Source organism: Peromyscus leucopus, chromosome 3 (assembly GCF_004664715.2).
Source record: "Peromyscus leucopus breed LL Stock chromosome 3, UCI_PerLeu_2.1, whole genome shotgun sequence".
In the NCBI taxonomy this organism is placed as follows: Eukaryota; Metazoa; Chordata; class Mammalia; order Rodentia; family Cricetidae; genus Peromyscus; species Peromyscus leucopus.
In genome coordinates, this window is record NC_051065.1 from 154,085,004 (window position 1) to 154,110,766 (window position 25,763).

Here is a 25,763-nt window from a genome sequence, read left to right on the forward strand (position 1 = left end):
AGGGCTTTCCAGTCTCCTTAGAGGAAAAGAGTTCTCGAAGAAGGCTGTGAGCCACAGAGCTACTGTGGCCTAGGCCCCAGCTCCTTCCTCAGGTCAACTCAGTGTGTGCCACAGCGACACCCTAACCTGTATCTGGCATGGGGTGCTGGCTGCCAAGACATGTCACACTTCAAAAAGGTTGGAATAGATAAATACTCAGCTGATAGGCAAATGATCTGATAATAAACAGTCTGTTCAGTGAAGAAGTAAATATACCAAGTCATACTCAGTGAGTGCTCCCCACCCACCCCGTGTGTGTGTGTGTGTGTGTGTGTGTGTGTGTGTGTGTGTGTGACTAGAGATGGAACCCAGGGTCCCACACATGATAAGCACTGAATGATACATTTCTACACCTCCTTTTAAGCATCATATGAGCACAGAGGTTCTTACAAGAGAGAGTGGGTTTTGGAATACAAGGTAATGATCAAACTATAATGATTTTAATATGTGAAAGATGTCTATTCATTAAGCAGCAAAGAAAGATGCAGAATGACACCAGGGTTTCTGCTATTGTTAGGGCTGGTCCGTTCTCCCGTTTGTTTTTGTCTTTCATTCCACATGAGCAGACAAGGAACAGGCGTCAGGAAACAACAACCCGAAGACTAAAACACAGTACCGTTCAATCCACTCGATCAATTGTAAAGTAAGTCAGCCAAGGCCACCGAGGACCAATCTTAGAGGCCAAGCACATCAGCAGGGCGCTTGGAGGATCTTCTGTTTTGAGAATCCCAGTACAGTTAGATTTCTTCTTTACTTTTTGCCACAGTTACCAAGGCCAGACACCTTTGGGTTTTCCCAAGGTCACCCAGTTAATTATTCACACAGCATACACAGTGATTTCCCACGTCTCATATCCTGGATGCCTGTAAGAAATAGAAGAGGGTCTCTATGTGCTGTGGTCTGAGCTAAGAAGGTCTTGTCAGTGTTCAAATCTACCAGATTAGGAAACATTTTCAGTCCACCTCTACACAGACGGAAAAAGCCTAGAACTCTTTTCAAAACTTCTTCCCACTGGTGATTTAAAAACATAGCCATTCTATCTCTGTCTCTATCTCTATTATTTCTCTCTCCCACCCCAGATCTGCAGATGCCCAGTCTCCTCTAGGACCCCAGCAGGTGTGAGGTGTGGGTGTGACTTTCTTGGCACAGTCTGATAAGGAAGGGCTTGGGCCCTAGCTCTCCCGTTCCCTCCTCCCAGCCAGAAACAGTTAATTGCCAGCTCCGGGCTGCCTCCAGCCCAACCCTAATCGGCATGATCTCGGGAGTCTGCGCTGGGGCTGAAGCAGCTCCAGGCCAGGGCTGTGTGGAGCAAGGAGAGCATTCTTCCAAGATAATGATTAAGCTGAGCAGCACTTGGCAAGGGCACAGGTTGCTAAGCTAGGAAGGTGAGCCCTATTCACACCTCAGCCAGGCTGTGGCGGCGAGAACTAGATCCAGAGGGCAGAGCCCAGAGACCCAGGGGCCCCCAGCCACTCTCGACAGCCTCCTGCTTGTGAGAAGCATCCGGAGCATCTCAGATCCAGAGGAATCTTTGCAGTTTGCCCTTCTGGGACTCTGCTCACACCTCTGGCACCATGAAGCTCCAGGTGTTCTGGACTGGGCTGGAATATACCTGCCGGCTCTTGGGCATCACCACTGCTGCAGGTAAGATCCGACCTAATCTACCACCTCCTTGTTCAGAGGCCCGACAGGGAAAGGTACTAGAGAAATGGTTTCTGGTCAGGAGATGGTGGGCACATCTGGCAACCTCTGCCCTTCTGTTTCTCTTTTAAGACCCTCAGAAACCTTGTACTGTGGGAAGAAAGTGGCAGGTGCGGAGTAAGCCTTAAGCAGGTGAAGAAGAGTGAGCCGTGGGTCTGGTGCTGAGATGCAGTGGCAGTCTACTCTCGTGAGACTGTGGGAACCTTCAGTACCCTACAATGAGCTAAGGGCTCTGCCCCCTGCTCTCAGAGGGTTATGAGGATAGCAGGTTGAGATGGGGACTGGAGGTGAAGGTATCAAGGGCTAGAACACTGTGAGAATTGTACCATTGTGTAGTTATGAAAATGTCACCTAAACTCACCTTGCTATGTTCAACAATAGGCCTATCCAGTCAGAGAGAATCCCATTGACAGGGCAGCTCTGTCCTAGGAGATGCACTGAGTATGAAGATTGCAGGCTTCCGAGGACCCTCCCACACCCTGCTGACATATGCATGGTTGAAAACCAGCCCCTTTGCTATGAACCATCCACAGGAAAGTAGACATGGGGCTCAGGGGCCTGGAAACCACCTGAGCTGCTCAGCTAACTGGGATTTCAGATGGTTAGCAAAGAATTGACTTCTGACCCTAACCCTGACCTTAGCCCCATCAATCCAAAAAGGGGAGAATCTATGCTGAGGAACTGAATAGCAGTGTTCTGAGCCCTTAGCCCTGGACTCCAGGGTCCTTGGGGGGAAAAGAAGAGATTCACATTAAATCCTTCTTTGCATCTGGACAAAACCTTTCTCAAGATTCTCTCCCAATTGGAAGGCTCCTCCAGTTCAAACCAAAGCCATGTGAGCCAAGCCTCAGGCCTCTCATGAATGTATACCCTTGGTGCAGCCCTGTAGAGCTTTGAAGCTGTGCTTCCTGATCAGTGTGGTGATGGATCTGCTGAACAAGAGTTCTAACAGATGCGGTGCTTAGTGAAAGAACATGTGGACAGAGGTCCTTGGTAGATGCCCTTGTGATATACTCCAGTGTCAGTGGGGATCCAGATCATTCTTAGAGTACTAGGTTGGGTTCATGGTCAATCAGCTGTTGGGCTCGTCTGGCACCAGGGCTATGAGTCAGAGCAGGCAAGGTCAAATTCCAGCCCTCCTGGAGCAAATGAACTCAGATTGGAGCCATGACCTTGCTAAGGTCACACAAGAAGTTGGAGCATCAATAGCCTGAAACATTGGTTCCTGGATTTTTCCAACAGCACTGGACAAAGCCCTCCCTGACTCCCTAGGCAAAAGAGTTATCTGCTCAGGCCGGTGTGGATAGGTCTGCTGGAAGAGTCAGCTCTAGCTTCCTTCAGAACCACAACTCCTCTTACATATAGGCAATGATCACAAAGGCCCCAAGGTAATCAATCCTAAACGCATCTCCATGGTGAGAATGTGAGTTGCTATCCACCCCTGCCACTCCAAGTCCATTGTGCTCCCTCTGCACCTCGAGTTTTAAATACATACATTGTACCCATCAGGCTACCAGGAATCTCACGTCTAGAATGCAGTCATACTTCACACAGAGCTACTACCTCCATCCTGCCAGGATGCTGCTTAAGATGCACATATCTGTCCTTCTGATGGAATAATGAGTTTATCTCCACTAAGGGGGGCCTTTCACTCCACACCCCTCAGCACACGTGCACACCGAGGCATCTTGCACATCTTAACCACAACCTTTACCTCTGCAAAGAGGCTGCTGCTAATGCTGAAGATGGACCTCCTGCTTGGCTTTCCTACAAGATCCAGACTAAAAATAGGTGGTGGTTTAGGGCCAAGCTTTCAAAGAACAGCCCTTGGGCTCTCCAGAGTGCTGGAGCAAGTGAAAAGCTAGAGAGGGCTCTGGTGCTCTCTGGCAGATCTTAGGTTTCTCCTAACATCACTGGCTCCGGGCCTCTGTCCAGTACATAAGATTTGCAAATTCTTCATTCCCTTAAGCCTCTTTTGTTGAAATCCTCCTGTTGAAAAGTCCAGGCCCCATTGTAGGAATATTGCTGCGAAAGGGAAAATGAGAATTGAAATAGAGATTGGCATTTTGCAGAAATCCAGGGGAGTCGGGCATATGAGGTGCCCTAGGTAGATAGACAACATGGGTTGTCCAGATGCTAGGCAGAGATATGAACAAAGCCTCCCAGTGTGTCACCTCCAGGGACTGTGCAGATCTTGGGAGGTGGCAGCCTCTGCCCCAGAAGCCCCCCTTTGTGGACCTGGAGACAGGCTCGGGGCTCTCACAAGACAGCAGCCCTGTAGCTGTGGTTGAGGCACGCCCTGCAGAGAGGACCGCTCTGTACACTGCTGCCTCCACCTGATGCCCTTGATGGGCATCATGGGGTTTGCTGCTGACACAGAGCTCAAGCCCTCTACTCTAAGTGGTTTCCAGGACAGACACTACAGCCAACCCAGAGCAAACAAGCCACAGAGACAGACAGTACCTAACCAGAGCATTTTCAAAACGAGAAAACCCCACCTCCTTGGAACTGTCACGTGGTTTGTTAATCATTTTACACACACACACACACACACACACACACACACACACACACACACACACCCTACTCTAACATGATTTTATAGAGTGCTTCCCTGGCCTTCTAGGTTATAGGCGCATGAAGGCTGTGTGTGCAGTTTGTGAATGTGTGAGTGTGACCTCTAAGTACTCCTGTTGCCAAGATGTGCTGTAAGACCCTGCCCTCAAAGCAGACACACTAAGAAACTGTGCACAGACCAAGAGGCCCTGCCCACCCTGTGCAGATGTGGGAACATCTGTGTATCCATCTCTGAAAGCAAACTCTCTGCATTCGCCTGAAACGTGGCAAACATATCCTGTGTGAGAACTAGAGACTCAGTGGAGGCGATACCTTATAAACAGTTCTGTTTGAGTTGGTTGGGTTTTTGTTTTGAGGCAGGCCCTATATTTAGCTTAGGCTAGCCTCAAATTTGCCACCTTCCTATCTTAGTCTCTGGGATGTAGACCATCTCACCCATGGTGTGATTGCTTTTAATACAAGCTGGGCATCAGAAGGGACCTGGTAAATAGATACTAAGTGGGCAGGACTCAGCAGGGCAGGGCACTCTTTCTACCTCATGAGAAATGGCTGTCTAATAAGATTAGTTCCCAGCATTTGGACAGAAAGGCAGACCTATTTGCCTTTGAACTTGTGTACTTATTCTCAGGGAAATCTCCAATGACTCTTCATGTCTTCTCAGCCCTGAACAGGCCCAAAAAGGAGAAGTGCTCCCCAGGCAATGCACAGATGCCTTGCCCAGTCCCCAGGACATGGAGTTCAGAGAAGGAAGGGAATCCTGTCTTTGAGCCTGTGTCTGGGAAGGAAGTCCTTTTCTTGGCTGTCAACACACACAAACGGGCATGGACTTTCCCAAGAGTGCTCTGTCCCCTGGGGGAAGGAGGGATGTCATTCTCCATACTTGCTAGGGCCTCCCAACCTACCTCAGAACAAAAGGTTTAGGTTAAAAGTTGATCCACTCACCCTCACCTCCATTCCCACCCACTCCCACCCAGACCCTCAGACCACCCTCACCCGGCCTTCCACTTGCCACTTCCGACCCCCAAGTGCACGTGTGCCCCCATTCGTATCTCTGTTTGAACCCTCCAGTCTCTGGGTAATGGTAGTTGGAGTCTTCACTATGGACCAAGCTCTGTGCTACTTGTCTTCGGTGCAAAACCTCATCCCATCCTCTGCAGTATCCATTAAGGCCTCACTGTGCTCGTCACCGTAACCATCGTACATCGGGGGAAACGAAGGCTTGGTGAACTGAAACAGGGAGGCAGAGTACGGCTGATGGGAGCCCAATTTTAACCAGGGTCCTCTGCCTAAATCAGGGTTAGTGTGATTCGGGAAATGGAATAGGAAAAGTCGGGCGCCGCCGCTCAGAACAGGCACCAGAGACTGAGTGGGGAATCTGAGGAACTTATGCATACTGGCAGACTCGGGAGTAAACTCCAAAATGTTCAGTTGTCCAGCTGCAGATACGTGGGATATAGCTAAGCAGTGCAGCATTAGTCTTGACTTTTCTCTTCATTGGCAGATTTCAGTTTTACAAGCAGCTGCAATTCAAGATAAGGCATTGTGGTTTTATTTCCCAACCAATTTTAGTCTTCTATCTCTGTATTTTAATGACTCTAAGAAGATGTAGGAAAAACAAAAAGAAAAAGAATAGTAGAGAGGCCCAGTCAGAGCCCCTCCACTGTCTACTCTGGGTCAGTCCTGACTGCACAGGCTCAGGCTGGGAGTGGGGCTGTGTCATGGGCGTGACTAGAGTGCAGCAAACAATACAGTCAAGTACACCAAGTCCTTCCTGAGGCTGAAGACACTGGCATTTAAGCTATCTGCTGGCTCTCCACTCTGAATAGTCTGCATGCATGACTCATCTGGTCACCCCAAAGATCTCCAGCTGAGTCCATTCTTGGGCCCTGTGTGCATATCTTTCCAGAAAGGCGAGTGGCTGTAGAACCTCCACTTAGATGTCCAGAGGTATATATTAGCAAATTTTAGTGTTACTGTCTTGCCAACACCCGTGAATGCCTGAGGAGTGTAGTGCTGAATTATTGGGTAAACTGAGACTTACTATTCAGCTGGCACGTCAGAGGTCCAATCTACCCAGGCACACAGCAGCAATACAAGGCCTTCTAAGGACTGGACACAGCAGAATAACCAAAGGACTGAGGAGATAGCCAAGCAAAGCTGTTGCGGGCAACTTACTTGTCAAACTAATATCCTGTTTCTCCCAAATCAAGTGTTTGGAGTCAATCTGGGCATCACTTAAGGCTTGTTTTATTTGTTTGTTTTGTTATAACCTATTAACCTGCTTATCTATTTAGTAGACATAGCCACATTCTAAATAGCAGCATTCCTTACCACGTACCCTTCAAATATACAAATAACTTACTAATATATATCAAGACAAAAGCAGCATTTAAGTCCCAGGTGTTCTCATTTCTTAATGGTCCAACAAGGTTTATGCTGAAAGTTTATCCACTCAGTCTCAGTCAAAGCATTCCAAAAAAAGTAAATGTTTTCTAAGTAACTGTATAGGGCCTTGCATGCTAATTTCTTTTTTTTAAATTTTTTAAAAAATTGTCTGTTTACTCTTATTGTATGAATGTTTAGCTTTGTATATATATATCTGTTCACCACATGTGTGTCTGGTCCCTGTGGAGGTCAGAAAAGGGTATCCCCAGAACAGAAATGGAGGCTGTAAGGAACTGTGTGCATGCTGGGAACCCAAGTCCCGGTCCCCTGCTAAAGCTGCCAGTGCTCCTAGCTGCCAGCCTCCCCCACCTCCACTGCATGCTAATTGCAGCCATCTCTAAATGCAGATCTGCATGACCACCTCTGCCATTAAAGAAATCATGTACTCCAACATGTCTGCAGGGGATTTTTGTCCCAGTGAGGTTAAAACGTGTTTCTGGTTTTTCCAAATGAACCCCCTTTTTCTTTTCTGGTCTGATAGTCTTGATGAATATTCTTCCTGCCCCCTTCCCTCTCTCCCGCCTCTCAACGGGACTTTCTTCACACCTGTGTCTTCCTTTTTTGATTTAGAATTGGAATATGGAAAACTACTTATGATTCATTTCCTCTGCAAAAGTTTGTTGTTTCCATCTTATGCAATATGTCCCCATACATGAAGGAGCCAAGACCTCCACCCCAGGGCACTGAGTGTGATCTGACCAGGGAAGTACTGTTAGTAAACGCATCCCACCACCTCACGCTTCTGTGACCTGTATCGCCCCTTCCCACATAAACTCTTTAAGCTCCAGGCTCCTGTCTGCAGAGCAGGGACAGCCATTGGCTCTACCTGGAGACTTTGGTGAAGCAACGACTCAGAAGGAAACCCGCTGCCATCGATTTGAGCTCAGAGCAAGCCAACTCCAGAAGCCTGCTCAGGAAACAAGGTCTGTGAACAGGGAGCCCCTCTTGAAGGATGAGAAGGAATCAAATGAAAGAAGCAAGGCAACAAGTGACCCAGGAGACTTGGACGGAGGGTGAGGGTGGGCTCTAAAAGGCCTGATCCAGCTGTATACGTCCCATCACATCTTGAGCTAGGGTGGTGGCAGGTTTTGAGACAGGATCTCACTCTGTAGTCCAGGGTGCTCTGGAACTCACTATGTAGCTTGAGCTGGACTTGAATTTCTGGCAATCACACTTGTGTGCTGGGAGGTGTGCCACCCCCTCCCCCTCCCCCCAGGTGCAGTGTGCAAACCAGAAAGAGGAGGGTGGCTCTGATCTGTTTGTCATGGGCTTACGGTTCTTTTTATCCCCTTTATATTCATTGCACGAAATGATGGTTTCATCATAACATTAATACACACATACATCATATACACACACACACATATGTATATGTATATATATATATATATGTATATATATCATATACTTTGTCCATATCCACCTGCCTATTAGCCTCTCTTGTCTTCCCCTCTCTATCCTCACTGAACCCCTACATTTTCCCATATATTCCTCCTTCTATTTTTATACTGTGCATGTAGGTGTGCTAGTATATGCGTGCACATGCTTGCTCACGATTTTGTGTGTGTGTGTATGTGTGTGTGTCTGTGTCTGTGTGCTTGTGTGTGTGTGATCCCCCATATGAAAATATATTTCTCTTTTTAAGCCTAGATTATTTAACTTAACATTATAGTCTCCAACAAATGACACAAGTAATTCTTCTTTGAGATCGAAAAAAAATCCATATGCAATTGTACCAAATTTTCTTTACTGTTCATCTATGGATGGACACCTAGAGTGATTTCATATCTTGACTTCTGTGAGTGGTTCAGTAATAAGCATGGTGGACAGGCACCTCTGTGATACGTTAACTTAGTTCCTTTGAATGTCTTTGAGTGTAGATCCAGCAGTGGTGTAACTGAATGGACACATGGTGTTCTATTTGGGGTATTTGGAGGAACCTCCACACTAATCTCAACAGTGGCTCTGCTGGCTTACATCTCTGTGGTAGTTTGAATAGGAATGACCCCCATGGACTCATGTATGTAAATGCTTGGCCTGTAGGAAGTGGCACTATTAGGAGGTGTGGCCTTGTTGGAGGAAGTGTGTCACTGTGGGGGCAGGCTTTAAGGTCTCATATGCTCAAACTATGCCATTGTAGTAGACAGGTCACTTCCTGTTGCCTACACATCAAGATGTAGAACTCTGAGCTCCTTCTCCAGCACCATGTCTACTGCATGCTGCCATGCTTCTCTCCATAACAATAATGGACAAAACTTCTGAAACCACCATGAAATGTTTTCCTTTGTAAGAGTTGCCATGGTCATGGTGTCTCCTCGCAGCAATAGAAACCCTAACTAAGACAATCCCCATTGGCAGTACGTAAGCATTCCTCTTTCCCCACATCCTCATCAACATGTGTTTGCTTCCTTGATGATGGACATTTTCTCTGGGATGAGATAGAATCTTCATGTGGTTTGGATTTGCATTTCCTGAGCTGGCTGTTCCTTCAGCTGTCTGAACAAAGCAGGTTTGCAGCTGCACACCAGCCCCGAAGGTGGAGGAGAGAGCATAGAAAGCCTTGTGATAGATAAGGTGAAGGTCAGATGAAGATGTCAACGCTGTAGATTCACAATCATTATTTTCCAGCACTAAGAAAATTGTCATTCGGAAGAGCAAATAGACACATTGTCTTTTAACACAGAATAAATAAGAAGTATATACACTGTAGGTATTCCTAGCCAAGGCCAAAAAGAAAGTATTTTCTGAGTCCTCACAAGGAAGATGGTGTTCTAATGGGAGATAATTTCCTCTGTAGTACACAGGATCTCATACAGAGGTCTCATCTCCAAAAACTGATATACCAGCCCAGATACCTTCAGGAGAACTCTGCCAGCATTTAATGAAGACATAATATGCATTCCAGGTGAACTCCTACAGAAATTTGAAAGGAGGGAGTGACTTCCAACCCATTTTATAGACTCGGCATTTACAATGCGACAACTAATCTCAGTTGTCAACTTGACACACCTGGGAAGAGGGAACTTCAATTGAGGAAGTGCCTCCATCAGACTGGCCTATGGACATGTCTGTGGGGGCATTTTTGTTTGTTTGATTGTTTGGTTTGGTTTTGGTTTTTTGAGACAGGGTTTCTCTGTGTAGCCATGGTTGTCCTGGAACTCACTCTGTAGACCAGGCTGGCCTGGAACTCACAGAGATCCACCTGACTCTGCCTCCCAAGTGCTGGGATTAAAAACATGCACCACCACCACCTGGCTTTGGGAGGCACTTTCTTGATTATTGATTGACGTAGGAGAACACAGCCCCTGGGTGGATGGGTCTGGGCTGTATGAAAAATATAGCTGAACATGAGCCTAAAAGCAAGCCAGTAAACAGCCTTCCTCTGGGGCCTCTGCTTTACTCTCTGCCTCACCTTCTCTCAGTGATGCTATGCAAGCTGTAAGATAAAATAAACCCCTTTCTCCCCTCAAGTTTCTTTTGGGTCTTGCTTTTGAAACATCACCAGAAATCAAACCAGAACAACACGGACACCAAAATTAAAGATGTTACGAGAAAACTAGAGACCAATTTCCTGCATCAGCACAGAAGCAACCATCTGAACAACTATAGCAAACAAAATAAAAATACATGACAAGAATAATACGCTACAACCAAGAGAAACTTGCTGTAGAAATACAGATTGTTTTTTTTTTTAATTTTATTTATTTTATTTTACAATACCATTCAGTTCTACATATCAGCCATGGGTTCCCCTATTCTCCCCCCTCCCACCCACTCCCTTTACCCCCAGCCCATCCCCCATTCCCACCTCCTCCAGGGCAATTGATCCATCACTGGATCTCCGAAGATTGATCATGGTGGATAATCTCTTTGATGTGTACTTGAATTCAGTTTGAAAGCATTTTTTTTTTTTTTTTTTTTTGGTTTTTCGAGACAGGGTTTCTCTGTGTAGCTTTGCACCTTTCCTGGAGCTCACTTGGTAGCCCAGGCTGGCCTCGAACTCACAGAGATCCGCCTGCCTCTGCCTCCCGAGTGCTGGGATTAAATGCGTGCGCCACCACCGCCCGGCCAGTTTGAAAGCATTTTATTGAGAATTTTTGCATCTATGCTCATCAAAACTACAGGCCTATGATTTTCTTTTTGTTAGCTGTTTAATTTTGGTATCAGAGTAATACTGGTTTTCTAAAGAGAATTTGGAAATGTTTCTTCGTTTTGTATTTTGTGAATAGTTTGAGGAATTAGTGCTAGTTCTTCTTTGAAAGTCTGGTGGAATTCTACATTGAGCCCATCTGGCCCTGGACTTTTTTTTTTAATTTGGGAGATTTTTAATTACTTCTTCTAGCTCGTTGGATGTTATAAGTTTACTTAAAGTATTAACTTCATCTTGATTTAACTGTAGTACATCATATGTTTTAGAAATTTATCCATTTTTTAAAAGATTTTTGTTCAGTTTGGTAGAATATAAATTATTAAAGTATGTCTTTATAAGTCTGTGAATTTTCTCAGGTATGTTAAAATATCTCCATTTTTCTCTAATTTTATTAATTTGGACCACCCTCTCTCTTTCTTTTGGTTAGTTTGGTTAGTTTTTTTAGTTTCTTTTCTTTTAGTTAGTTTGGTCAAAGGTTTGTCAAACTCTTCATTCTATTGATTCTTTGTATTGAGCATTTGTTTCATTAATTTCATCCCTGATTTTGATTATCTCTTCCAATCTACTACTTTGGAGTATTGGTTGTCCTTGTTTTTCAAAGGCTTCAGTGCATCATTAAGTTATTCATTTGAGATTTCTCTAAAATTGCTATGTAGGCACATGATGTTATAAACTTTCTGATGACTGTCTTCATCATGTCCCACAGATTTTCGTATGTTGTATTTTCATTAAGTCCTAGACATTTTTCATTTCCTTTTTGATGTCTTCCTTAGCCCAATTTTGATTCAGTAGTGTGTTGTTTAGCCTAAATGAGTTTGTGTGCTTACTGTTATTTCTTCTGTTGTTAGTATCCAGCATCCATGGGTGTCAGATAATATTTAGGATGTGGTTTCAGTTTTCTGGTATTTATTGAGACTTGTTTCTTGTCCTAAAGTGAGGTCTATTTTGTAGAAAGTTCCTTGGGCTACTGATGGGATTCTCTTAATTCGTAGTTTTCCGGTGGGATGCTCTGTCAGTAGGGATGCTCTCTGTTGGTAGACATTATGTCCATTTGATTTATCATGTCACTTACTCCCCAGATCTTCTATTTAGTTTTTTTTTCCAGATGACTTGTCTATTGGTGAAAATGAGGTATTGAAATCACCTACTGTCATTCTCTGTTGGAGTCAATCTGTGATTTTAAATTGAATAGTCTTTCTTTCACAAAATTGAGAAATATATGTTTATTCAGCATATCTATGTTTAGGATCGTAACATCCTGTTGTTGGTTTTTTCCTTTAATAAGCATAAACTATCTATCCCTCCTATCTCTTGTGATTAGTTTGGGTTTGAAGTCCATTTTGTTAGCTATAATAGCCTGCTTGTTTCTTAGTTCCATTTGCTTGAAATACTCTTTTCCATCCTTTTATAATAAAATGCTGTTTATCAGTAGTCATTAGGTATGTTTCTTGAAGGCCCAAAAAAATGCATCTAAAAGCAGAAAAACAAAAAACATGCAGCTCTCTGAAAGTTAAAGGCTAGGTGCTTTTCTTCTGAGGTCGGAACAAGCCAAGGATGTCCAGCCTCATCACCTAGAGTCAGCACCATGATGGAGCTCCAGCCAGCACAGTAATGCAATGAAGAGAGACGGAATGTACAGCTTGCCAAGGAAACCTGAACAAAGCACAAGGCAGCTAGCATATTAAAGGTACCTCTTTAATGCATAATACATAAGCAATTAAGCATCCATTCTACAAAACTACCCATCTATATGTTATATTTTATTTTCAAAGGGCTCAAAATAAATCATAGATCTAAAAAGTACATCTTAAAGCAATAAAACTCTTAGCCAATAGGATAAAATCTCTGTGGTGAGTTAGGCTGAGATTTCTCAGTTCAATACCAAAAGTTCAGTCCATAATAAAAGAATTAATAAAATTCTTCTGATTGGACTCCATCACAATTTTAAAACATTTCCCTTTGAAATATAGTACTGGAAGCCAACACAAAATACAACTGATGGCAAACATGAAAAGACATTCCCCATCATTAGTCCTTAGAGAAATGCAAATCCATATCATGAGAAGCCATGCACGTATATTAGGATGACTGGATCATTGGCAAGGCTATGAAATTCCCAAGTCCTAGTGGGAATGCAAACAGTGCACTCACTTTGAGACAGTCTGACAGTTTCTTCAAAAGCTATACGTGCAGCTGCCATATGATCTGGTTATCCTACTCCCAAGCATCTATCTACCCAAGAGAAACGAAAGCACATAGCCATGCAAAGCTGCATATAAACACCCATAGAAGCTCAATTCATAATAACCAAAAACTAGAAGCAATCCAGTTGTCCATTAGTGTGAGAATTATAAACAAAGTGAGGTGTGTTCCCCACCTAGTCAACTATACCAGCCAGGCATAGATTGGCACAAACTGTTAATGCACACTACAGGAAAAAAATCTGGAAATAACTGTGTGAATGTAACAAATAGCCAAACATGAGTATATACTATTCAATGCTATTTATCTTAACTCATGGGAAGCATAAACTAATCTCTAGTGATAGCCAGCTGCTTAGGAGTGGGCCAAGGAAAGAGAAGGTAAGATCTCACTGATGTGGTACCTGGAAACTTTCTGGATAATTATAATGTCCATTTTCTTCATGTAGCAATGCTTCCATGAGTAAAGACATATGTCAGTGCTTACCAAACTGCACTTTAAACATGGGCAATTTGTTGGAGGCCAAGTATGTCTCACTAAAGCTGTCACTGAAAGTGCATGTGTTATCTTGCTAAAATGTCCTCAAACACCTGAAAACCTCAGAGGCATACAGCAGGAAGCCTTAATGTTCTCACATCCTGGTGAGTAAGCTAGGCAACTCTGTTAATCTTGGCTGCCTATGCTTCCCTGCCTGGAGGCCAGACAGCTGATGGCTGACTGGCCTTGACTGGGATGATAAGGCAATTCTGCTCCCTGGGTCTCTCACATTCCACTGGGAAGACTGGTGGTGTCAGAGACACAAGAGAGGAGGCCAAGTTCTCAAGTCCATTCTATGTCTCTATTTGCATTGTGTCTAGAAAGTCCCATTGCTCAGAGAAAGTCACATTGTTGAGCCCAGAGTCAGAAAGAGACAACTCTCTGCCACAGACAAGGGATGGTGAAATCACAAATGAAGGGTGTGGATACCAACAGGAGCGTAGGGCTAGAGCTATAATTGTAATCTATTCATAGGAACTGTTACCAGCTAAAGCCAAAACAGATACCTCAAATGGTGTTTTTCACCTGTGGGTCATATTTAAAGAATCTATTGGGTCCGCTAATGTAATTCAGTGGCCAAGAGTTTGCCAAACATATCCAAGGCCCTAGATTTGCTCCCCAGGGCTGAAACACAGGGGGAAAAATGGAATGGAAAGAAAAAAAAATGATCAAGTACAAAATGGGTGAATTCTGCTGCCATGGGAAAATTCTCCCCAAACAGACTGATTAGAATTAAACAATAAATACCAAGGTTTCCTTGAAATCTCTTCCAACTGAGTGTCCAGACGTTTCTACCACAAATTCAGACCTTTTCCCATGTTGCTTCTCAATCCTGGCTCACCTATGTCTGTTGCGTAGACCTGAGCACACAGGGAGCCTCCCGGCCATGCTTGGAATCTTCTGCAACTTCCTCTGTGTTAACAAACCTTATTATCTTGGTGAATGCACACCAACTGGTTCAACATCTCTGCTCTGTTCTGGAAAAGGCAAACAGCATGTGTCATGGTGGCGACAGACATTCTGTTTTAATATCTGATGGAGTGTTGTGAGGAACTATGGAACTATGATAAGAGCTAGTCTATCCTTATCAGCCCTCTCGAGAGGAAAGATCATGCCTGTTTTCATATTTTACTTCATTAACACATGTACTCACTGTGGGTAAAGAATCCTTCCCCATTCACTGATGTGGCTCATTAATTTTCCTATTTCAGATCCTTCTTGAAGCTGTGACAGTATAAAGTAGCCCAAAAGTCCCATCCTTCTCAATATGTCTTGTGTATCACCCTCTGTCGCTCTGTAGGGGCTCAGAGGGCTCAGACCAACATGGAGTAAATATCACCTTAAATTCACAGTGAGCATCCTTTTAAATTCTGAGTGAGTGCTGTCTTGATTATGAGAGCCACTTTCAGAATGAATACTTCCTTAATTCTAGGCTGAGCACCTTCTGGATTTTAGGGTGACTATCTTATGTTTATGGCTGCTGCACACCAGCCACAAGCTCAGTGATCCCAGAAAGAGAGTGGAATTGAGGCAGCTTTCACCCATGGCAAGGCACAAAACACATACCCTGGCCTGGGCCTGGATGGCAAGAGTCTTGGAAGCCATCATAGAGAATAGCCATGAGCCTGGAGGGCTGCTAGCAGCCCTTAGTTCAGGCAGTCTCTAGGGCACATGGACAGACGGTGGTTTCTGTGGTATTCCTGGGACTCTACCTGGGGTTTTCGGGGACCACCCAGGAATCTTCCTGCTCTCTTTATGTAGCCACAGCTGTCAGTACACATGGAATGGGACCACCCTGGTCCTCAGACCTCAGGAAGAAACTCCTGCCTTAGCCAAGTGTGCTCATAGGACAATGCTGTGGAGTGGTATACCCAGACTCTTCCTTCTCCTCTTCCCCTGCAGTGTTAATTGGAGTGGGCACCGAGACCTTCCTCCGGGGGCAGTTCAAAAGCCTGGCCTTCTACCTGCTGTGAGTATGTATACCTGTGCTCTCCCTGCCTGCCTGCTCTCTTCTAGCTCATTCCATGTCTGTCTACTACTCAGAGTAACACAGAATAATCCACTTCCCTTACTAATTCCACCTCATCTCAGAAGTGGAGCCACAGAGGCTTCTAAGTTCTGGTTTGAGAAGACCTTATAAATCAGCCAGTATCCTTCCATGCACTCACTCATGCATCTGCCTGCCCTTCTACACATCCACCTGTCCATCACCTACCCATGAATATATCTCATCCATACATCCTACCTACTAATGCAACCACGTACCAGTGCATCTATCCTTTATCAAATCACTCATTCATCCAGCCAGCCAAACACCCACCAACCTTTCCACCTACCCATTCATCCATCTACAGACTTACCTACTCACTCACACACCTAAACACTTATTCCCCCATCTATCCATCCATCCATCCATCCATCCATCCATCCATCCATCCATCCATCCATCCATCCATCCATATATCCCATCCATCTGCGCACACACCCATCCATTCACCCTTTTATCCACTAACTCTATGCATCATCTACCCATCTACCCACACATTCACATATCCAGGCATCCCTATAATCATTTCCTTATTCAGAAAACACCAATACATAGATAGATAGATAGATAGATAGATAGATAGATAGATAGATAGATGATAGATAGATACGTACATACATACATATTCACTAGTCATAGATATTTATGTATATATGTAAATATGATCAGGGAATATATATATACATACATGTATACATACACATATATGTCTGGTAAACATGAATATATGGGGTTGGAGACCATGGTCACTGTGTCAGCCAGTGGAGATGTCTGGGAATCAGAGGAGCTGCAAGCAGACAACCTTGACAAATCCAAGGGAGCCCTCCCTCACCTTTTTTTTTTTTTCATCCACAGGTTTACAGGAGTCACCATCTCCGTGTGTGAAGGGACCTACTTTGTGGCACAACTGTTGGCCATCTGCTTCAAGTAAGTAGCCTCCAGGAGTGATCTTTGCAAACTTCCTGTCCCAGTCCCAGATAGATACTTCACCTACAGAGCCATGGCTGAGGTTGCCCTGCTTCTGAGGCCACTGTGGACTGGTTCTCCTTCCAGAAGCATCAAGCCCCAGCCTGGAGAGGTCTTAGATCAGCTCAGCCCAGTCACCAGCTTTCTGTTGTGTTCAGCTGGACAGATCCAGTCAGGACCTGTCTCTAACCAGACTCCCCGGCAAAGTCAGCTTTCCCTACTCCAGGACATTCAGTTTCTGGGACTGTGTCCATGCTGTCCACTACAGGTTGAGGACCCTGCAGGAGGCAGCTTGTGGGGAACAGAGCAGTGTGTAAGAACTGGCTCTTCCAGCATTCACACTGCAAAGGCCCTGCTGCTGGCCATGCACGGCTCTGTGTGCCATCAGTGTGGTAAGGGCTCAGAACCTGGACTGTGGCTAGCAGAACTCAGATAGTCTGGTCCCCAAATGGTCAGTGAGAGTCAGACCTCAGATATAGCTAGCTAGACCTAGCACCTTGTGTGTGTGTGTGGGGGGGGGCACTAGCTGCTTCCCGGGCTCAGCCTTTGGGCGGTAGTGTGTCCGTCCCCCTTCTTCTGAATTCTGCATCAAAGGATTCTCGACATTGCAGGGATGTTTTAGTCTCAGAATCCTCTCTACATCATTTCTCACCACACAAGGACATGTCAGCTTGTATGTGTGCACATGTACACATACATCCACAGACAGACACCAGAGGGCACCAATGAGCTGTACTAGGCAAGGGCTTAGTGCCAGGGGACCTTCATGCTCTGAGAGGACAGGCATTGTCTTACTTTGAAACCTGGAGACAGGATCCCTGAAGAGATCTGCTCAGTATATTAGGGCTCCACTTTTACCCTGGTGGTCCCTGTGTGTCAGTTAAAAAAAAATGAAGCTTTTCTAGGCCATTTCTGTCCTGCATCTGGCAAGGTCCAGCAAGCACGGTACAGCTGAATCTCAACCTGCTTGTCCTTTGTGCAGTGTTCAGGCCCCCCAGTGGTCCCAGGAGGGTGGTTCTTGTACTGCACACCATTACTAGTCCATTGAAGACTTCCAAAAAAGCCCTGAGACTTCCATCAACTTTCCTTTCCTGTTGGCCAAAACCACAGCTAAAAACAAGGGCCAGAGAAGCCTGTAGAAACCCCGTGGACCCTCTGGGGTGACTCAAGAAAGTGCTCTAACCACAGAACCCACAGTGAGGACCCTGGGCTTCTGTGGCTCCAACCTCTCTCAGATACTCAGACAGCAGCTACTGCAGAGATCATAGACACAGCAGAGCTCAGCCCCAGGCTCCCACAGCCTTCTGTGGGGCTGGATCCTGAAGGACTCGGCCCCACAAGCTCCCACAGCCTTCTGTGGGGTTGGACAGTGCAGGGCTCAGCCTCGGGCTCCCACAGCCTTCTGCGGAGCCGGGACTTCCTTGGAATAATTTCTACTAACCTGCTAACCTTAATCCCCTCTCCCAGGTGTCAGCCAGGATCTCTGGCACACAAAGCAAGGGAGAAGGCCCACTGGCTGGGCTGCTTCCAGAAGTTCCTAGCCTACATGCTGCTGTCTGTGGCCTGCTTCCTCCACCCTGTCCTGGTCTGGCATGTGACCATTCCAGGTAGGAGCACCAGGGGTAATGGGAGCATGTGGGCCCTGCACAGATGTGTTCTAAGCAGGAGGATCAGATCCAGCCTCCCACAGGCCCCAGCAGCCCCTCCGCTCTCTCTGACCCAGGATGTGAGAGGGACTGTCAGAGGTCCACTGTGCTGACCAAGCAGCAGCAGCAGCCTGAGGTGCGGCCCTTCTAGACACAGCCATCTGGAGGCTGGACCCTTGATGGGACCCTGGGTTGTCTTCTCACTGACCACTTTCAAAGAATAGGATGGCTAATTCTCAGCCCAGACCCTTCCACACATCCCCAATACCTACCCTTTCAGCTCTAAGCTCCAGGCTTTGTGGGACCCCAAAACAGCATGTCAACCTTATCTCCTATTCCTCCCCCTAGTGCCTTGCCCAATGACTCAATTTCTAACCCCAGAAGTGGCGTCCTCGCCTCTGCACTTGTGTCCTACCTTCTTTTCTACAACCCTCCTCTTCCTCCTCCTTATTTCTATAAGCACTGTGCCCTTCTGATATACAAAAAAAAAAAAAAAAAAAAAAAAAAAAAAAAAAACCTCCCCAGACTAAACCAAAGGAGAATAAGCTGTCTTCTTTTTTAACATATATGCCATGGCCCCTGAAGAAAGTCACTGGAGGATTCACCCTGACACTGAGTGAGCCATAAGCCCCGCCCCTTGAAGGGGCAGACTTAAGAAACCCTGGAACTGGCAGTCAGGTCCCTGGATTCCCACAGGTGGGCTGTGCTCCTTGTGGGAGACCACAGCAGAGTCTGCAGGGTAGCACGGATGAGCCACGGCCGGTATTCTCTGTGCTACTGAACATGGGAGATTCACGTCTCCCCAAGATTCCTGGGTGGGAACTGGGGAGTCTCCACATTTCTAGGAGTGAGAAGACATCCGACAGATTCAGGAGCCGCAGCAGCATCCATATCTAGCAAAGCCATTACATGCTTTGTCCCAAGAATCCACCCTGAGAAGGAAGCTAAGAGTAGTGATGGAAGTCGGGCGGTCAGTATCGAGACCAACTCTCCATGTGAAGGGAGGGGACTTGGGGCATAGAGATCAGAATGATCCCCCAAGGGGCAGGCAGAGCCCTCTTTGGTACCCTGGCCCCATAGCGCTGGACCTGTTTTAACCTTTTAGCCTTATCATGTCATCATGTCAGCCTGAGTCTAATGTGGCTATGTGAAGGCTGGACCTATTAGGGTGCTGATCATGGCTGTACAACATGGCACAGCAGAGGCTCTGTGGAGACAAAAGCTTGCTCAGCCTCTAGTTTTCCTCCATGGCATGTCTGTGCAGTATCTTGACCTCCCAGATCTCTTCCAGGCTCCATGCTGATCATCACTGGCCTGGCCTACTTCCTGCTGAGCAAGCGGAAGAAAAGAAAGGCCGCCCCAGAGGTGCTGGCCCCCACAGAGCAGTACACAGACCCGTCCAGCAGCATTGTGAGCACCACAGGCTCTGGGGACACTGAGCAAACGTATACTTTCCAGGGGGCCCTCAAGGAGGGGCCTGGCTCATTCTTCATCCACATGAAGAGCATCCTGAAGGGGACCAAGAAGCCGCGTGTCCTGCAGGCCCAAGATACCTTAATGGAGCTGGCGCTGGAGCCAGCTGACCCCTTGGCCAAGAAGAAGCAGGTACACTTTGAAGACAATGTGGTCAGAATCGTCCCGTCCCTCACGGAAGGTCTGGATGACAGTGACAGCGGACCAGAGGAAACTGCCTCTGACACGACCCCTATCATCCCTCCTCCCTCCCAGACCCCTCTCTTTCTGCCTTCTCTCATGGCCACTGACCTGTTCTGAGCTCCTCAGCTAGAGGTCTACAGATGGATGGACCTGCCAGAGGACTCCTAATAGCCATGGTCCCTGTAGAGAACTCAGGGTACTCATTGGTCAGTTGCTCTGCACATCTCAGTGGTGACTTGGGCTTCAGAACTATGAGACAGTGTACCAAGTCAGATCTGTGGAGACCTCCAGGATGGCACAAATGAGGCTTTGCCATATGGAATCAACGCAGGCTCTTCCTTCTTGGCCAGACTGGGGAAAACAGATCATGGCTCTCCATTCTCCACAAGAACGCAGACCCAACTTGCTAAGTCCCAAAGGAACAGAAGACATCAGCTCAGCTTCCCTTGCACCCAACAAAGGGTTCAGCCTTCAGCAAAGACCCTATGGTGCATTTTGCGTGTGATGCAGCGTACTGGTGCTAAAGGCCTAGGGGTGCATCAGCAGTATAAGCACCTCAACAGAAGGTATTGGATGAAGTGGCCATGAATCCTGAGCAAGACTGCTCAGGGTAGATATGGAAAAGGATGCTTCGGATCTCAAGTGAGGACAGCCTGGCAGTGGGCTGCATTCTCAGCATACTCTGGGCCTGGTCTGGGTAGCAGGCATTTCAGAATCACCCAGGGAAACAATGCCACTCTGTGCTCAGTGCCCGGAAAGCTGGCCAGAAGAGCATCTCTCATTCCAGAAGGAGAGCTAAGGGCTTCCTCCCACCCCACCCCCCACTATATGGGCAGTGTTCAGATTCCAAATAGATGGTGTAAGCTGAAAGCATTTGCGAGCCTGCAGCAAGACTAACCGGGACGTAGCATAGAGTGTTCACTGTAGGTCAGGATCCAGGGAGACTGCCCCCAGAGAGCCACACCGCACAGGGAAGTACATCCGCTATGCTAGGGTGCCTGGGACTAGGATGAGTGATAAACAGATGTCTTCTCTAGACAGGGAGGAGGGAAGGGGAAGAGGAAAGAAGGGCACATGGGGAGAGGGGGGTGAGCAGGCAGGCATGCTCTCCATCTGGGGCTACCGAGGTGACGGTGAAGTTGAGTCAGATATTTCTCAGTAAAAAGATTTGCACCACACCTTTTAGTTCTACACAGTATGTGTGGTCCACAGGAGTGTTGCTAGGAAGAACTGATGTGTTATTCCTCATAGCCGACCATAGCGCATGAGCAACCGGAAGGAAGGGCCCTGTAGTTTGTGTCTGGGACTCACTTCAGGGTTCTCTGAGGGCTGAGTATCAAAGCACACACATTGTAGTCTAGATAAGTAACATGTTCATTGTATAATTTTCAGCACCTATGAGGTCATTTTCTTTTTTTTAGAAGTGTGTGAAGATAAGGTGGTATCGCCTGGCGCTGAGCACGGCCAGTGCTTCAGGCGGGCAGGAGGCTGCTTGTGGTAAGAATGTGTTTGCTCAGACTGTGTAACCAAAGGCAGAAAGCAAGCTAGGAGGCTGGAGTAGGCAGGTGAGAGCTACTCAACCCATCTCTAGTCAAAAGCTAGACGTCGGATGGGTTACTATGAGCCCTTGACCACAGGGGCACGGAAGCTGTTTCTTTGACTTCCGTCAACGAAGGATGTCAGATAATGCAGTCAGTCAGGGGAGAACAAAACATAGGGAATGTGGGTGTGGGTGGGTGTGTCCCTTTACTACAGGGACCGCATAGTGAGGAAAGATCAAGGAAACGCCAGCACGACACCCTGAATTAGTCTGAGGCAAGGCCAGTACAGACCCAAGAGACCACCTTGACTCCAGCTTTCAGGGCTGGAGCCCCAGAAACAGAGCTTCCAACTGACAGAAGACAGAGGCCAGAGGGAACAAATCCCGTAACCAGGAGGAGCCAGGTTTTGGTGTCCTCTTCCTGTGCCTCTGTATTAGTTATTTTCTGTTGCCGCAATAAAATACCATGACCAAAAGCATCTTAAGGAAGAAAGAGTGGGCGTGGCCTACAGTTCCAGAGAGCTAGAGTCCGTGATAACAGAGAAGGTCTGGGAAGCAGCAGGAGGAGCTAGAAGCCAGCTAGTCACAGGAAATGGGGCTGTGTGTGACAAGAAGCCACATGAGGCTATGAACCCTCAAAACCCACCCCCAGTGATGTACTTCCTCCAGCAAGGCTGTACCTCCTAAAGGTGCTGTAATTCCTCCCAAACAGCGCCACCCTCTGGAGAACACATGTTCTAACACATAAGCCTATGGGTGACATTATGTCAGCTCTTACATATTTTTAAAAATCTTTGATTCTTGCTTGGTTGGTTAACTGGTTTTACTTTTCTTAAACATCTTTATTAAAATATAATTCACTGTCATGAAAATTGACCATCTTAAAACATACAGTCAAATGGGTTTTAGTATATTTATAATCTGAGTTTTAGTTTATAACATGCTCATCACACCCCAAAATGAAACCCAGCGCAGTAGCCATTGAGACTCACTCCTCACCTCCCAGTTTCTGTCCAAATGAGCACTCATCTGCCTTGTATCTTTGTAAAGCTTACTGTTCTGAGCACTCATGATTTAAAGCACATAATACCCCACAACACTGTCCTTTTCTTTCACAGCGTCTTTGTTGGCTTTCTCTCTCTGCACCACTCTATTTTGGGTCTTTACATATGATTTATTCTAGTTCCTTGGACAAAGGTGTAATGGTAGTTTTAGAGTCTTGGTCAACGGTGCCCAACACCGGAGGCTTCTTAAAAGCTCTGTCTCTCGTCCTCTTCTTCTGATCATGTATCACATTTTCTTGTTCTTTGTGTACCTGAAAGTTCTTTGTCAGCTCCTGGACCTTGTGGCCACTGCATGCTGAGGCCTGGTTCCGCCTTCTCCCCACCTGGTATCTGGTGTCATTATCCATTTGTTTACTAACTTGGCTGGACTAGTTCTGTGAAGTCAATGTATTTTTTCCACAGTGTTCAACCTATGATAACCCTACCTGGATTTTTTTCCCTTGATCTTTTAGAGTGGTTACCTAAGAGTTTCTCCTGGGTCTGCAAAACTCATTTATTGGTCAATAGTTATGGTTAATCCCTTGGACCAATTAGCCACCCTTTGCCGCTGAAATGGGGAGGGAAGGGGGATTGGAGTCATCTGTTATAAATCAAGTTTATGTTTGCCCCTGCCTTTAGTCAGGGACAGAGAGCTCTGTGGCCTCTGTCTGCCTCCTAAGAGGACATGGCCTTGTGTGCTGGACTGTCGGACAGTGCTCAGTTTAGACTTAAGATTTGTATTTTCAGGAGTTATTCCTAATCTATGTTTGGTCAGAGACTGTGCTTAGCCTTTTTTGAGTCCAAGGAGCATAGCCCCTTTGTTAAAGGATCTGCGTGCAGAAGGGATAATTGTGAGCTTACACACATCCTTGACCTGACTGCTCCAGGACGGGTACAGACTTCATTAAGCAGCAGCATCCCGGGCTCCCAAGACAGGATGATGATTCCCAAGAGGCTTCCCCTGGGCTCTCTGTTCTCTATTAAGTAAGGGTTCAGCATTTTGTTTATTGCTACCAGCACCGTGGAGTTCTGAACACCCTTTTATTTATTCTTTCCAAGTTGTGTTTACAATGTTTCTGAGAACTCAGTGTGAATGGAATTCTTCACATCCTGTTTTGAACGAGGTCATTCCCCCAGGCAGAGCTCTGAGCTTTTCATTCTTTCTTCCTGGGTAACAACCCCTCCGCAGCCATGCAGAGGAGTGATGGCCGGCTGCCTGGTTCCCTGGGGAGTACCTTCCCTGGACGGGTACGCATAGGAGGAAGCAGGCCCCAGCGGCCCTGCTTTGTCCTTCCCAGCGTGGAGCCTCCACCATAGGAGTCGGATGAGGTGGGCATCAAGGCTGTCACAATGTAAGTCTATTGAGCTTGCAATAGAGGTTCCTGGATAGGACTGGGGGCTCTGAAGGTCTGACCCACGAAGTGATGTCAGCAGCAGCAGAGGGGAATTCCTATATTAAAACATGCTCTGTATAAAAAGCGTCTTTATTCTCAACTCAGACTTTATGATACAAGTTGAGTGTGCTGGGAAGTATTTCCACTCCTGTCATTTTAACCCTTTAAACGGGTGCTACAGTGGGACGTTGGGGGGAGGCGCTACAGCTCAGGGCTTTAGTCCTGGCCTATTAGCTCCCTCTCCAGGGGGTGCCTTCGCTCTGGGCTTCCACTCAGGTAAAGCCAGAATACTGACTTCACTGTGGTAAAGGATCTCGGGACAAATCAGAGTGGAGCAAAGTTTCCAAGTTCGTTAAAGATGAGGACAGTGCAGACTCACGCTTCACGCATATGTACGTGTTGGCAGAGGGTGAGGGAGAGACTGTCTTAGGAAAGGGACATGACGTAACTGATACACGATGGTTGTGGGCTCCTCAAACGGAGCACCCCACTGCCCACCTGAGCATCTTTACAATGGCCGTGGGCAGGACTCCTCACCACTCTCTAAGACACACCGCTCAAAGGGCGTCATTTACAGCAGCGTTCAATGATTAAGCAAAGTTTAAAAATTAAGCAGTTCAAATTTTAAATAAAACACATAAACTGGTCTACTTATTTGTCTCATGATAAAGAAGTCCCTTATGCAGATGAAACTGCAAGGTGAACTTATGGGGTGTACCATTCGGGTTTAGGGATGAGAAAGAAGTGCAATAAGGTTTAACTCAAGGTCACAAATGCCCTTACCACGGCCTTGAACTACACATGCCCTAAAAATAGATCTACTATTTTTCCTTCTTTTTTTTTTTTTTTTGGGGGGGGGGGTTCGAGACAGGGCTTCTCTGTGTAGCTTTGCACCTTTCCTGGATCTCACTCTGTAGACCAGGCTGGCCTTGAACTCGCAAAGATCTGCCTGCCTCTGCCTCCCGAGTGCTGGGATTAAAGGCGTGTGCCATCACTGCCTGGCTCTACTTTTCCTTCTTAAGTCATGACCTTAAAGTGAGCATGCTCAGGAATGAGTCCATCACTATGTAAATGGATGTATGTTTCCTGGGTAAGGTCCTGTGGTCCCTCGGTCTGAGAAGGGCATTGAGTTTGGAATACTCTGATGCTCTCCTTGCCTGCTGCAGGCAGCCAATCTTTCTCCACTCTGTGTCTTGGCTGTGGTTGTCTGGCTTTGTACTCACCAAGATGTGAATCCCTTGCATTGGGTTATGAGGGAGGCTCCACCATCCTGCTAGACCTCCTGGTATGGAACTTCAGAAGCACAGAGACAAGAGACATGGAGGACACAGCATCTTGTTCCTCTCAGAGTGGGATCACAGCTTAGAGGGGGACCTGGGGAGTTGAGGGTGTAGCTCAGTTGATAGAGTACTTGCCTAGCATGCATGAAGCTATGGGTTCAATCCCCAGGGCTTCAATAAAATCAAGACTATGGCTTCATGCTTATGATACAGCACTAGGGAGGCAGGAACAGGAGACCAGGAGTTCAAAGTCATCCTCATCTTTGTATAATGATCTCCAGTCTAGCTGGATATGGAATACATGAGACCTTGCAATAGACACCCCTCAGATTGTGAGAAAGTCAGGGTTCAACAGTCATTGACCTCTTGTGACTATTTTTCCATTTGCTGTGCACCCTTGCCTTTCTTAGAGATTTAAATGGTTGATATTTCAGGTTTTCTCCAAGATCAAAGCATATTACATTAAACAGTTATTTTTTTCTGGGGAGAGGGTGCTCTGAGCTACTCTGAGTCCAAGAGAGCTGCTTCATTCATTCACTT

General features: G+C 46.4%; 1 protein-coding gene across 1 annotated transcript; it reads left to right on the forward strand.

Moving 5' to 3' along the window:
* The first annotated feature begins 1,286 nt into the window (after nt 1-1,286).
* Nucleotides 1,287-24,597, forward strand: Tmem72 (transmembrane protein 72). The gene is made up of 5 exons (XM_028864089.2): nt 1,287-1,683; nt 15,554-15,620; nt 16,554-16,625; nt 18,132-18,271; nt 19,602-24,597. Exons 1-5 carry the CDS (start codon nt 1,614-1,616, stop codon nt 20,081-20,083), a joined length of 831 nt encoding a protein of 276 aa, XP_028719922.1. The 5' UTR covers nt 1,287-1,613; the 3' UTR covers nt 20,084-24,597.
* Nucleotides 24,598-25,763: the final 1,166 nt, after the last annotated feature.

Excerpts from the sequence above, each read along its gene's own strand:
- Tmem72 (XM_028864089.2), top strand. The coding sequence starts at position 1,614 with ATGAAGCTCCAGGTGTTCTGGACTGGGCTGGAATATACCTGCCGGCTC. Across the intron at positions 15,621-16,553 it reads AGCCTGGCCTTCTACCTGCT|GTTTACAGGAGTCACCATCT; the intron begins GTGAGTATGTAT and ends TTTCATCCACAG. Across the intron at positions 16,626-18,131 it reads CTGTTGGCCATCTGCTTCAA|GTGTCAGCCAGGATCTCTGG; the intron begins GTAAGTAGCCTC and ends CCCCTCTCCCAG.